We start from the raw sequence: 14,991 nt of genomic DNA, 5'->3' as shown, positions 1-14,991 counted from the left end.
TGTATGATAGCCATATCTTTATCAGCTCTCAAAAACTCAAAAACGATTTATTTGCACTTTTACTATTGTTTGATGTGCTAGAAAAAATGCTTCACATTATTTTTTGCCTATGTTGCAATATTCACTTTCCCTCTCTTGCCAATTATAATATTTTTCTTCAGCTCTACATTTACAAGGATTTGGTGCAGAGAATTGTTATCTTCCTTCTGATCTCCACTTGAGCCTGTAAGATTATGTTGTGACCTATAATCACATTTCTATTAGTAACTCCGCTATTCTTTAAGACAGAAATGCATCATTGTATTATGTTGAGGTATATTTCCGGTGTTGGGATTCTCGGTTCTTGGTTATGGTATATCTAATTTTATGCTTCCTTGTTACTAGACAAATGGCACAATGGAAAAACTTGCATGACTTACAGTAGTTTCATCTGTAAAGGGATACTTGAAAAAGTGTATTTATTTAAAGTATACTCAAATCTGTGAATTTATGTCAAAATTACAAGTTAAAACAAAAAGAAGAACTACAAAACAGTTTCGATGCACATTATCCTTGAGTAATTAACAGTTTTTGGATATTATATCTGCTTATATTCTATTATGATTTTGTTCTATTATGATTATGATATTATGTTTTGCCAGAAAAGATGCACAGTTCCATCTGATGCCAGTAGAGGGTACTCAACACCCTTTTGAGAGTCACTTTCAAAATGAAACTATTGAAAATACAAGTCTCTGTCAAGTGCTCACAGTTTTGTAATGACAGAAAAAGGCAGCTTAGAGTGCAAAATAATATCTACTTACACAGGTTAACTGAGTAAAAACAAATGAGTTCCACGGAAGGAGATCTAGAACATGCTTTATTGAAGACCATTAACAGGTCATGCATGCAAAAAGCATGTCAAAGCATAAACAAAAACAGGTTAAGGTCAATCTTTTTTTAATCTTAATCTTTTAGTGGCACTGACAGATTTAACCTTCAGAATCAACAGTGAATTATGAAACCAAAAAATAAAATTGAAACTAAGAATTAGTATTTTATTTTTTTTATTTTTAAAACATTTTTAAACACAGTCTAAACTTATATTCTTGTTATACAGTATAGGTATTAATTTATGATTAATTTATGATTTAAGGGAACACTCCAAGGTGTTCCCTTAAATAAATTCTATACAATAATACCCTGAAGTTCTATATAGGACAATAGATGTGAGATGTGAACAGACTAAACAGAAAATACAAGATATGAATGATATACATTAAAAATAATATTTAAAAGCTAAAAAGCACAGGAGATAATCAGTTGAAGACTAGTAGCCACTTATGATAATTTTAGTCCCACACCTCACACCATTGCTAATTAATTTAATTAAATTAAGCGTGTACTCACATTAATGATATACAGTATATTCATGGCACTGTTTAGATGCTGTATCGTTTCTCAATTTAGTCAATGTCCTTATAATTGTCTGAGTTCTATGTAGAGTTAATACAAATATACAAAAAAAACAAAAATACTATCTCTGAATTAAAACAAAACCTTTTTTTCTTCTCCATGCACATTTCACTGTATGAAACTCTGACTTTCATTGCTTGTCTTTCGCCCTGTTAAATCAAAAGAGAGGAAAAATTAAAGAAAATAAAGATTCAGAAATTAAATTGTGACTAGTATTAGGATTACAATAAAAAAAATTGGCAAATACATATTTTCTTCAGTAAGCCTGAATACTAATGTATAATGTATATTTCAATGTTCTACTTTAGTGGATTCTACTAACACGAACAGTGTTTGCTGTATATACTGTACAATGTTTATTAAGTTCACAACTGTTGCAGAGTAAATGTATTCTAATTTATTCTAAGAAGTTAAAATATATTCTAAGAAGCTGAGAAATTTAGGTTAATGTGTGGAAGTGTAAAAGAAAAGAAAAATGTGTATTACATAGCATAAACCTAGCAGAAAAACTGACTATCCTTATTGTGAGTTAGGAACATACTGTATTAGGCCATTGTATAGTAATTGTATATGCTATAATATCTCCATAATTCAACAAGAAAGGGAAAATGCTTGTACACGGGCATTTGTAGCAATGTGTTGTGAAGTACTGTATATGAAATGCAAATGTGTGTACTGTACCTGTACCACTGTGGAACACATATGACCTGTTTCCTGTCCTAGTAAAGCAGTTAATCAATAATTCTCAGCCTCTCAGTGTATGCAAACCCCTTCTGCAGTAAAAATAGATGCAGTTAAAGTAGGACTCAACGGGAGTAATCTTTTAGGCAAGGGATTTGTCCAGAGAAGAGAAAGGAATAAAAACATGATGATAGTAAAAGATTTTTCAGAGATTTAAGTATAGATACAAAGGCAATAGTAGCAATGCATTCAAAAACTCATACATGCTATATATACTGTGTATCTCGATATTAATATAATTAAGCGTATACAGTATTATTTAAAATGTCTCACACTACAACTCAGAGTCTTAAACAACGCATGTGAACTGAAGTACAGCACTGAGTACTATATTAAAAATAATTGAACTGCGAATATCCCACAATGAGGAGGCTGTCATTTTATTCTCTATTACCTGCTGACCAGAAAGTGACAACAACTACAGTAAAATGCGATTCAGTTAAACCATGTCTCCAAAAATAGTACGGTTAACAAATAAAACAAAAATGAGGCAACAGTCAACATAGTATTATTTCTGATATGTGACAACATCACATGGTGGTATATCTCTGAGCCCAGCACAATAATATATAATGTATTGTCTACGTTATTTATCTATCCATCTGTCTATTTTCTAACAGCTTTATCCGATACTTGGTCACAGGACAGCCAGAGCCTTATATTGTCTACCAGTTATTATTTATCATATTTATGAACTTGTAATAATCCATGTTAACGTACAGTACAACTAACTCCTAAATAAAGGTAGGACTATTGAACATTATACTGTAGGATGGATCGCCCAAAATGAAACCCATGAATAGGGAGTATTTTTGCCCTCTTATACTGTTTGTAACCAAGTACTAGTGTTTCCTCCATTTTTTATTGCTGTACTCTGCATTGGGAATATGTCATAACACTTTTCTGTAGAAGTGGAAGACATTGATCCTATCATAGGATAGCGCACTAAGATGGCTTATTTTTTAGACCAGCAATATGACGGTGTGGATGTGGCATTAACTACCTAATACATGTGGAACTGCAGTTTTAGATATGCCAGTCTTTCACTCCCAAGTTATCCTTTTCTAAGCCTTGAAATGTAGTTAGCATTAAGAGAACATACTGCTGAGCTGAAAACAGTACTGAGTTATCCTTTTCCAAGCCTTGAAATCTATTTTGCATTAAGAGAAAATATGACAAAATATTACTGAGCTGATATCTAACCTAACGTTGCCATGACAACATTAAGAAAATCAATGTCATTAAAAGCAACATCAAAAGAATGTCAATGTGTAGTTTTGTTATCAAAATTGTCAGATAACATTGTTAGATAACAATGACAATGTCACACCTGAAGAGGGCTCCAGAAGCCCAGCATTCACCCTGCTTCACGCATACTGTAACAGTGCCTAGGTTCTATAGATCATTACATTCTTTTTTTTTTCATTTTAGACTTTGGAAAAACTTCTGAAAAGTTATTTTCTAAGACAATATTTTTTTTTAATTTAAATTATTTATGATTCATCCATATGTGGTATTATTGGCAGAGTGAAAATAATATATTTAATATTTTTCCTGTATCACTTCTCACATCACATACTGTGTCACATACAGTATTTCTAACAGTATGTATCTACAGTATGTACAATATCTACAGTAAATATTATTTAGGTTTCATATATGAATCAACATGTATGCTTATTCTTTCAAATTTAACTCTCTCAACAGTTTTTGCAGGACTGCAGAATTCAAATTGATTTAGTTCTTTCATGTATGAAAGATAAGCCAACTGTTGTAGGTTTGGATCTATATACTGAATGTCATATACTGTGGTATTTTCAAAATGTTCTAAGAAACATTTAAAGTAGTTGTTTATATTCAACATCAACTCACACGTTCTTTATACATTGTATCCTGCAGTGGACGTTAAAAATATGCCTTTAAAAAAAATATATTGCTGTAACATTTTCCTGTTCCATGTTGAGATTTTTAACCCCACACATATTTCCTGTGCAAATATAGGTCCCTGCCTTTTCATCTTTTGTGAAAGCACTTGACACACCCTGCCAATACTCAAGACAATAGTTTGCATTTTTATTAAGACAATATTGTTTACTAAATCAATTTAAACTTAACTGCACTAATATGAGTCCATACTTTTCATGATCAGTCAATTATTAGATGATTGAAATGTGCATGTTACATAATCCATGTACAACTTACTGAGCTGTGTACATGAATTAGTAAACTCAGCAAACATATTAGTAAATATTAGTAATGGTTTACCTGAATTAGTAGATAGAGATTTGAATTTGTTTACCTGTAAACAAATTGATCCTGAGACTTTATTTTTTTCAAGTATATTGGGGGCTCTATATTTTGTTCAGTTTTACAAAGAAAGAAAATGTAAATTATTACCTATGAATGAAGAGAGTCCACCCATTTCATCTTTTACTGGTTGCTCTGCAAGTACAAAAAAGTGATACTATTTGAAAAACTATTTTTAATTGAATTTTTAATTTATATATATTATAAAATCATACAGAAAGACTAGGAATTTTAATTAACAGATTAAAGGTTAAGCATGAAAAATAAACATTAAAAAGGGAGCTCTGCAGAAAAAGAAAAGTTTCACAGTTCATGTGGTAGCAATATACTGTATATATACTATAATGTAACTGTGTTTTTCATAAAACAGATTTCAGAAAATCAATGCAACTAGCTTCACTGTCATCACTGAGATGGAGCAGTTACAGTACAGTGGCATCTGGGGCTTAGAGCCATTGTCAAACCAGTCTTATCAGAGAGTACATCTTTCTAAAACTATTGTGTTACAGAACACAAACAAAACTTGTCTTGGGAGGTTCACAATGCATTCTGAGTGTATCAATGGACAAGAGAGTTTTAGGTGGTTTCTGGTTAGTACAGATAAGGAAGTGATATACTGGAAGCTGCTATACATAGGGCCCAACCAGATGCATGCTTTGATGAGAATTAAACCCACATTTCGTGTAAATATTGTGCTGCTCTGAGGAACATGCAGTCTGAATGAAAGGGCATTTTGTTGTATCTCCATATATTAAATTTTCAATCTGCTATCAGGTTTATGAATGTATACTGACTGTATCTAGTCTATTGCAGTGTAAAAGATGATTTTTGTACTTTTTTTACTTACTGTAGGTTCAAATTGTTGCTAATTCTGAAGGACTGCTTTGAGTAAAACCAATGTGGTTTAGGCCAGAAAGAGATGAAAAAATATTGTTAAACTGCAATGAATGTATTGTTGATTTTTAATAAAAATGTTAATTGAGTGCAGATATGATTTTAGCATATAAAAATAATATAGAGAAGTCATCAGACCTCTTATAATGACTGTTGAAATTATTATATCAGCCACTGGGTAAGAAAATATAATACCCCATGGGCATGAAGGGTTGAGCAGAGTCTGGGATATACAAAATGTGAAATATACAAAACACTCCTTAATGCTTGGACACTAAGTATAAATTCAATCTAAAACACAAGAACAAAATCTGAACAATTTTAATTACACAGACTAGCTGTGATAATCAGCAGTTTATAGTACTGGTCTGTTCTGACCAGCACTGAAAGACCAAAAACTAAAAATAGCGCCCATTGTTTCAAACTGAGATGTAAAACACACCCACAATATACAGTACAAGTGCAGGCAGTTACATGCAGGTAGCTTAAAAATATAAATGTAAGTTAAGAAAAATAGTGCTTGAAAATGCAACTCTGTCAACACATCATTTTCTTCATCAGGACAATGTAGAAGGATTTTCTATTAAATTGGAACAATGCATTAAAAGACTGCTGTCATAATGAAAGAAAACAATTAGAAATTAGAACAATAAATTCTGTGAGTACTTCATGGGAAGTATGAATAAATCATCATAAATGGTGACATAAAATTCAAAGGAAACAGATCAGAATTTTCTTTAATTGAATAATTAAATGTGCAAAATTAATCAAGAGAAAAGTGACTATATATGATGCAATATGCCATGATACATAAAAATTGCTGATCCATTATTCAGGGATTACAAGATATAATAGCAAGAGGTTTAATTGACTATACATTGACTCTAACTAGATTAGTAGTCAAACTGTTTGTTATTGTTCAAGTAGGTAGCTGTGTCAGCATGCACAGGCTTCAAAGCAACTGGTAAAGGGTTTATTTCATGCTGAAAAGAAAAGAAAGGAAACATAACATTTCGGCCGTGGAGCCTCCTTCAGGTGTGAGAAAGACAGGGTAGACGGCAAAGATTAAAATGGCACAGGAGAACAAAAGCTGGAAAAGTGTAGGAGGATGGAGAGGGGTAAGGAAGAGAGACCAGTCAGAAATTGCAAAGTGGAGAGGGGTGGAGAAAGTTGTGAAGTCAAAACCTGCATGAGAATAAAGACGATTACAGGAAAATAAGTCTATCATTGAGAGAAGGGGGAAGGTGTGAACCTACAGTAGTTTCAGGATGAGTTTAATTTCTGTTGTCTTTCTGCTGTGGGAGTTGAGAAACCCTTCTTTGAGAACAGAGACAGATCAGTGTGATCATGGCTGTCTGAGGTGAAATGAGAAACTATGGGCTTGGAATAATCTTTAATCTTCACAGCCCTAACATGTTCTCTGAAGCAGTCTCCTAGTCTCCTATAAATAGCTGGGCATTTTTTTGTAAGATATACTGTATTTGAATGTCCTAGAGAGAGTGGAATACCGGATCAAGTCACAACAGTCCAATCTTTGTTGGCTCTGTGGCAATGAAGTCCAGTGGCACATACAAAAGAAAGTATTTCCTACTTTGCTATTTCCTGCAGTCAGCTTTCCTGGAATGCAAAGAGTCTCTGAGGTCTATTCACAAGTAAGGAATGAGTTAGTCTGGTACTCATGGTTGTTGCTGTTATGATGAATAGCCAGTAGCTACTCAGTGGTGTTGACAAACATCCAATTTTATCATTTTGTTGATCAGGCAAAATTACAATTCGAAGCTCGTCCAAACTTCTCTTGTTGCAGACAAACTCTTTGGCAGAGTTCTGGTTTATGCCAGTCTTTCTCAGTCTGGCAATCACTTGAGGCTAAGCTGTTTGAGTTGCCAATCTGACAACAACAGTAACAATTATAGGATTCTTTTTGCTGTGAGATATCAGACGTTAAGAGAATGAGAAAGCAAATCCCAGTTGCTGTGCAGTATCTTTTAAGACAAGTCATCACAAGCAGTTATTGGTTGTGAGGTCATGTAGTTTTCTTCCTTACTCAATACCCTTCTTGGAATGGTAGAAAAAAAGGTATGGATATGGACAGTTCATTACTGAGGGTGTCATAATTGACCAAGTTTATGAGGTCCTAGTTTGTGTCAGAATTCCAATGCATTTTGTTTATTGGAAGTTCATCATACTTACCAAATTAAATACAACAGAAAGATTATTTTACTTTATCTGAATGCTTTAATTCTACAGCACTACTACTGTATGTGGAGAAGTGTTGTCTTTATCAATGGTAAATTTTCTGCACTGTACATCGAAAGAGAACTTGTATCTGGTATCGTGGTTTGAGTGAGCATCACAAAGTGAGAGCTATTATCACAAGAACTCTGGTAAGAAAAATCTAAGACCATAGGTTGTACCCTTTGGTATATGTAAGCGTTCTTAAAGTGGATTAGGTTTGGATTAAGTCCTAAACTCCATAACCTCAGTGGCCACGCTCAATAGATTAAATTTAGTGATTTGGATTCAGTAAAGACTGCTGTGCCAAACAAATTAACAACTAAATAGAATTAATTTACCGTAGCTAAAGCTGGCTGGGCTAGTGATTGTATAAAGTGGTGTTAGTACCAGTGGAAAGTCAGTTTGAGTAAAAGGAATACAAGCAGTGAATATTAAGATCTAGTTATAGACAGAAAGTAAGGGTGAGACCTCTGGAGAGGTTCATGACAGGTAGTGATTTAAAGGGTCTTTTTAAAGGGAAAGTTTTCTCTGTGCTGATAGAAACTCAAACGTTCAGAACAGTTCAGAAGAATTCTATAAAAGGCATCACTGACAAGCCTTTCATGAAATGACTTGTGAAGAGGAACTTGTAAATAAGAGAAACTCCAATTGTTTCTCACCAATAAATACTACATACACTAAGCTGCAAAAATAAACTTTAATAATATATTCTTTAGTTTTCTCTTTCAATTTTAAAACCTATTTAATATTTGTAATAGCTCACATTTGTATTGTGTTAAGAGCTCTACTGCAGACATTTAACTGTTAAAGATGAAAATCTAATATAATGCTTTCATGTTATTTCTAACCCGGTGCACCTCGCACACATGTATTAATATTCTTGTTTTTTATTATACAAATTTTTGTCAGCATTTATAGTCTAGGAACTGTCAACTAAATGAACTGATGACATGTCAATATCAATATGGTTTACGTAAATAGCAATTTGTTATTTTTTTGATTGAGAGAAAAGGGGCACTTACCTTTAAAAGAAGAGAGTATACCTATATTTTTTTCTGTGAGTTGACCTGCAAGCATAAATACGTTTTATTTGTTTGCTTAGCAGAAACCCTTACCTTGGGCAATTCAAATTCATACTGTATATGAAAATTATACTACAATGAACATCCTTCTAGGTTAGGGTGGAAAGAGCTTTCAAATTTTTCACCATGTACAGCAGTTTTCTCCTCATTAGTCATTGATAACATTGACCAGTAACACCCATCTTTTGACTGCAGAAAGAGCTCGTTAATATTCAGACACATATGTTTTTGAATTTTAAATGAGGACAATAATAATCATATACAAACAAAAACATAATAAAATACAACAAATAAGCAAATCACACCCGCTGCCTGAGAATCAATGACATAGTTAAAAACATATTTGAAAGCAGACAGATCACAGATGGTTGAAACAAATAATTACATGATATTACATGAAGGGGTTGTCTCATAGACTCACTAGTATCTCTGTTGAGAAAATTTAAACTGGTAGTCTCTTCCATAGAGTTTCCTAAAGGATATGAAAATAAGAAACGTGAAATATAGTAAGTGTACTAGAAAGGAAGAGAAAAAGAAAGAGTAATACATCTGAAAAAAAATGCTTAAATGCAGTCAGATTAATTTGATTTCTTAAAAACTATCTATGGTTTCATATTAAGTTAAGCACACATTTTAATAAGTAAAATCCTAGATTACATAATATGTCTAATGCTACAGCTTTATTTAATTATTTCTACAAATGCTTTTGTAGGGCGAATGAGTCTTGTAATTATCTTAAAGTTTGAAGATTCACACAGAAATAATAAATGAATAGATTAACTTGTTTTTTCTGAACATGTTCATGACGAACTGAGAAACAGTGCTGAATTTTTTACTTACCTGCATATATGTTTTCAAGAGAACAGTCTTTTATTTTGTAAAGATTCTGAATTATGGGATTACCTGGAGTAGAGAAGACTACATTATTGGACAAGTCAAAGAGAGTGAATAATGGATCATGGAGTAGACCGAAACATTATTTTTTACCTGAGTTTTTGGATTTTTGGTCGTTCATTGAAATAAACATATCTTCTTGATTTTTAGTGCTCTGACCTGTGAAAAATAACAACATACAATGAGACAGAAAAGGTAGAGAAAACAGCAAGTCAAAAACATTTAATATAATGTTTAATATATAGCAGTTAGTGTCTTTTTTAAGCAGATATATAAGTACTGTATCAACAGACCACAGAAAAAACACTAAGACAAATTGATGCAGGTAGAGTATCTTCAAATCTCAACAGCTGTCATTGTTCAAATTCAGTACAAAAAATAAATTGGATAATGCAAACAATGCCACAGATGTCATTTGAATTTTCATCAGATCTCACCTGATGTTTTGCAGATCCTCATACAAAACAAGAACAAGACTACAAGAAACACAATCAGACTCAGAGTACAAGAAAAACCCACAATGACCTTCCATTTCTGAACTGCAAGAAGAAAGACAAAAGGAGAAATATAAATTTTAGATGGTATTATGGTTCAAATATCATAACGCACTTATAGTACAAACATTTAGGGAAAGGAACATTATATTTTATCTCATTTTAATTTGCATTCAGTTTGCTTTTTCATCACCTATGCATTGACTTTGATTTAACATGTTTTCAATTAACCAAGAAATCTCATAAATAAACATGGACTTTGTATCTTTTTACATTTACATGCAAACGATCTAATGCCAGCAGCCATATCACCCTGCAACTCACAACTGGGAACCCACTGAAGCTAAGCAGGTGTGAGCCTGGTCAGTACTTGGATTGGAGACCTCCTGGGAAAAACTAAGGTTGCTGCTGGAAGAGGTGTTAGTGGGGCCAGCAGGGGGCGCTCACCCTGCGGTCCATGTGCGTCCTAATGCCCCAGTATAGTGACGGGGACACTATACTGTAAACAGGCGCCGTCCTTCGGATGAGACGTAAAACTGAGGTCCTGACTCTCTGTGGTCATTAAAAATCTCAGGGTGTTTCTCGAAAAGAGTAGGGGTGTAACCCCGGCGTCCTGGCCGAATTTCCCATTGGCCCTTACCAATCATGGCCTCCTAATAATCCCCATCTATGAATTGGCTTCATTACTATGCTCTCCTCCCCACTGATAGCTGATGTGTGGTGAGCGTTCTGGTGCACTATGGCTGCCATCGCATCATCCAGGTGGATGCTGCACATTGGTGGTGGTGGAGGGGAGTCCCCATTACTTGTTAAGCACTTTGAGTGGAGTGTCCAGAAAAAGCTCTATATACAGTAAGTGTAAATAATAATTATCATTATTATTAATGTAAGCATTCTCCTGGAAATGCTTTCATATCCCAGAAAGCTATCCAAGTAAGGGGCAAGAGAGGTACAGTATATTTAAATAAGCCCTCTTACATTCTCAAGCAGTTACAGTGCAATGCCACAAAACATTGTTTACCGAATTACAGATGAGTTTTAATGTGTAGAGACCAGACTTCATTTAGAATTAAATGTTATTAAAGTTATTAAATCTATCTAATAATCTTGGTGTGTCTTGACCAAGTAGCTGGTGCCTCTCTCCAAATGCAGAGGGATGCAGCTAAAAAGGCCCCTCTGATAAAATATGTTGTAAAACTTTATCAATGATGTACATTTAACAATATATAGTGTCGATGGGCTCCATCAAGTCTCCAAGCTGATTTCTTCCCAGAACCACAGGTGAAAACCAAGTCTCCTCTTGTATTTTGCGAAACATTTAGGTTGATATACTTTGCATGGCAGACTTATCAGGAATCTGATGAGGATGTTAACTTTAATAGTTTATTCATTGCAAATCCTTCACCCATCGGTCAGAGACGCGATTGTACTGCATGCAGATGCAAAGACAATGAGATCATCCGCTATCAGAAATATGGCGCAAAAAGCATATTCACGCTATAAAAGCAACCCTGGCCGATTTAGCCCTGAGGTGGGTAAAAGCCATCAAAGTAGGGTTAACCATGCAGCGGTCAATATTGACAGAGCCCCGCACGACGTCCAAGCCTAGGAGTAACCAAGGAGACTCCAATGCCACTCGCTTGGCTCCTGGTAGTGTGAATGAGGTCAGGGCCACTCCCTCGGCATTGCAGTGCATGCCCCACACATGTGTCAACAAGTCAGGACCTTCTTCCTCCTCCTCTGACATCCCATCTGATTGGGTGGGAGAACCCCAGGAAGGGTGAGGCATGTAGATCGCAGCTTGGAACTTTGGACACAGACCAACCCAAGTTCAGTGAAAAGAAAACTGTCTTCAAATTGGCTCTAGGCAGTTTGGTACAGAAAAGCTAAGCAAATCACTTATATGTCAATGTCACCATTAAAAATACTACGCACTGTAAAGCATTGCTAGACACCGGGACTGCAGTATGTTTAGTCTCATCCAGCCAGTTCACAAAGATTAAACAAAACATACAAAATTTTGGAAACTTTCTCAGAGTGGAAACTTGTAATATAACAACTACTAATAGCATGTAAGACACTTCCAGAATAACACACAGGGTAAAAGTTTAAAATTTGGCAAAAAAATTGTAAAACATCCCATCTACTGTATATTTCCAGATTTTCAGAGCCATTGCTTATTGGACAGAATGGGCTATATAGGCTGCCACCTTTACTGGATTGCCACCAGCTATAGTGGTGGGCTCAAGTCAAGTCTGCCAGAGTTGTTTTACACAGGAAAAAGGGAAGAATTAATGTGCAGTAGTCAAGCAAAAGATGCCAGACTTAGTAAATGCTGTTTAGCTTCAAGCTGACACTTCTGGAGAAATAGTTTGTTTTTGCCTCCCTGATGTGCAGGGACTGAAAGTTCTGAATAAATCAGATGCTAGTGACCAATTCATTGAACACCTGTCCTGAAACCATGCTCCAATGAGACTCTTCTGCTAACAAACCAATATGGATCTATGGAACCTTCTCAGTTTCTAGCCATATCAGTAAGAACCAGTTAGTTCACTACCCTCCGGTAGCACCCCAGCTGTCTCACCCAGCCCGAGTAGGTGCAGACCTGATATTGAGACCTAGTGTCCAGTTGGATACCATAAGCCACATGTTACAGACACATGTGAGCCCAAGGTGACAACTCCCTGCATGATGACCTAGAGAAACATCATAGGGAAAACTGTTCCTCAGACCTGCTAGGTAGTAAATGAGGGTGACATGGTGGTCCCCACATTAACTGGAGATGTCGCTCTCTACCTCAAATAGAGCAGGGGACCGAGTAAGCAGGGAGAACAGTATTTTCTCATCCGTCAACACAGGTTGTAACATCAAACCTGATGGTCTGCAGCACCCTTAACCTGAACAAAAGGATCAAGTCCTCTAATTGCTGGCACAGAGCGAAGAGGGCGTGGCAGGGTCTCTACTCACACAGAATGGGTCTGCCAAATGCTCTAACCATTAAGTCACTACTCCAGCTTCACAAGTTTCCCAGTCCCCCGGTGAAGAAAGGGGGTAGCGAACAGGTACCACTCTAAGTCCAAGTGGATGACAACTGTCCTACTGGTAAAGGGTTTCTTCAAAGCTGGGTTAGGCAGAGTGCACCTTAATGATAAGAGTGCAGCTCACACAGGTGCTCAGGAAAATCTTTCCACAGACTTCAGGGTAGATGCAGCAGCTATACAACTACCAGACAGTTGTGTAAAGCAGATAAATAGAATAAATAGAGCAGATAAAATAGCTACACAAATCTAATCTCTGGAAACTGAACTTCTAAACTTTCAAGGTTTCCAAGATGTTTTCACAAAGGAGGCTTGTGATTGCAGCCTAACTGAACTGCACACTGTGTGTAGCACCACTGTCACATATGTCCGAAAGGACGAACCGTGGAGAGACAGGAGAGCGATTAAGACCCTATGCGTAGCGACGAGACGGGGGCTAGCCCGGGCTCAGCTGTTCAGGAGAAGCTGTATAGAAACCAATGCCCTCAGCCCAAGGACAGGAGTGACCTGGTGCTAGGCGGGTCTCAGGGCAGATACTGAACATCAATGCTGAGCAAGTGGCAGAGCAGAAGCAGGAAATAAATAGGCTACACAACAAGACACACCAGAAAGACATGAATAATCACAGGGAACTAGGAACAGAAGGAAAATAGAGCACCCTCTAGGTGTAGTGAGCGTGACACCACAGTTCCTGAATCCCAGCCAGCTGTTGAGAAGCAGTACAATATTTCTTCTGCTATGCGTGACTCAATCACAGACACACTGCACTCTCTCACAGAACAATAACTTATGCGTGAGTGAATGAATTTCATTGGTAAATCACTCATACTGTAAGTTCCCACACCTTCCAGTGCTGAAACCCAATGGGTTAATAATTGATTATAGACAGTTGAAAAAGCAGGTGCTCGTGTAACACTGGCCATTGATCTGTGATCTGACCTTACTAAAGTGACCACCTCAAATTCTTCTACCACTGAGGCTATTCTGAGTAAAACAGAAGAGGTCAACAACCCTCAGTTAGGACAGGAGAACAGCAAATGCCCGGTTAGTGCTTCACTGTTAGGTGTTACTGTAATTAATGATCTACATTATGCAGCTACAGTACCACAATGCAGGGTCAAAATCAGATTGCTGACCTCCCAGTTCCAGAGGAAAGTCTAACTCACAGTCCTGACCTACAAAGGTCGATAAGGTAAATGTTGTGTTAATGCTCATGAAGATCATACCCAACACTATACTGTATATGTAAAGTTTTTACAATATTCACGCTGAAAATACTATGGTTTAATAATCTGTTTTGATGACACTTTTATAATTTGTGTAAGTCTTAAGTATATACTTATGTTATTTGACGAGTTTATTTGACTTAATTATTATATTAGCATACAGGGAAAATTATAGTTGCTATTTATTATTGTATTTATTTAAAAGGAAAAAAAGATGACTCACTGATATCCTTCGGTATAAGAACATCACTCTCAAAGGAGTAGGTGGGTTTCATTTCCCTCTTCCCTCTGCAGCTGAAATTAGATCTCTGTGATTCAGTTGCAGAATTAAATGTGAATCTCTCTGCATATCCTCTACCAAAGTCACTTGCATTTTGTGGAACCTCCTGTCCATCTCTGTACCATGTGTAGTTCCACTCAAGAGAGCTGTCCTTAACTTCACATTTTATTGTCACATAGTTTGTAGTGAAAATCTCTGTCCATACAGTCTCCAGGATGAGCACAGCCTGAGGTCGAGCCTCTACTACAATGAGATGAAAAAAAATATTGTTTTAAACTTGTACATTTGTATGCAGGAGATCAGGTAAAATGTGAAAGAGCCAGAGCACCCTTAAGGGGAAGGGGT

General features: G+C 35.9%; 1 protein-coding gene across 6 annotated transcripts in view; it reads right to left on the bottom strand.

Moving 5' to 3' along the window:
• Positions 1-1,223: 1,223 nt before the first annotated feature.
• Positions 1,224-14,991, bottom strand: part of LOC148658529 (Fc receptor-like protein 5) — a 37,058-nt gene continuing 23,290 nt past the window's right edge. For 3 of the 6 annotated variants that reach the window (XM_088639819.1, XM_088639813.1, XM_088639815.1), the window contains 8 exons: positions 14,590-14,889; positions 10,046-10,147; positions 9,702-9,767; positions 9,555-9,617; positions 9,100-9,186; positions 8,655-8,699; positions 4,594-4,638; positions 1,224-1,604 (listed from right to left, as the gene is read on the bottom strand). In XM_088639819.1, the coding sequence (XP_088495945.1) occupies positions 1,564-1,604; positions 4,594-4,638; positions 8,655-8,699; positions 9,100-9,186; positions 9,555-9,617; positions 9,702-9,767; positions 10,046-10,147; positions 14,590-14,889 (749 nt within the window). In that variant the 3' untranslated portion in view covers positions 1,224-1,563. The remainder of the gene's footprint in view (positions 1,605-4,593; positions 4,639-8,654; positions 8,700-9,099; positions 9,187-9,554; positions 9,618-9,701; positions 9,768-10,045; positions 10,148-14,589; positions 14,890-14,991) is intronic. The other 3 variants (XM_088639814.1, XM_088639816.1, XM_088639818.1) reach the window with 3 other exon arrangements.

This window comes from Lepisosteus platostomus, chromosome 7 (genome assembly GCF_059453375.1).
Source record: "Lepisosteus platostomus isolate fLepPlt1 chromosome 7, fLepPlt1.hap1, whole genome shotgun sequence".
Taxonomy (NCBI): Eukaryota; Metazoa; Chordata; class Actinopteri; order Semionotiformes; family Lepisosteidae; genus Lepisosteus; species Lepisosteus platostomus.
This window is presented reverse-complemented; position numbering and strand designations above follow the sequence as displayed.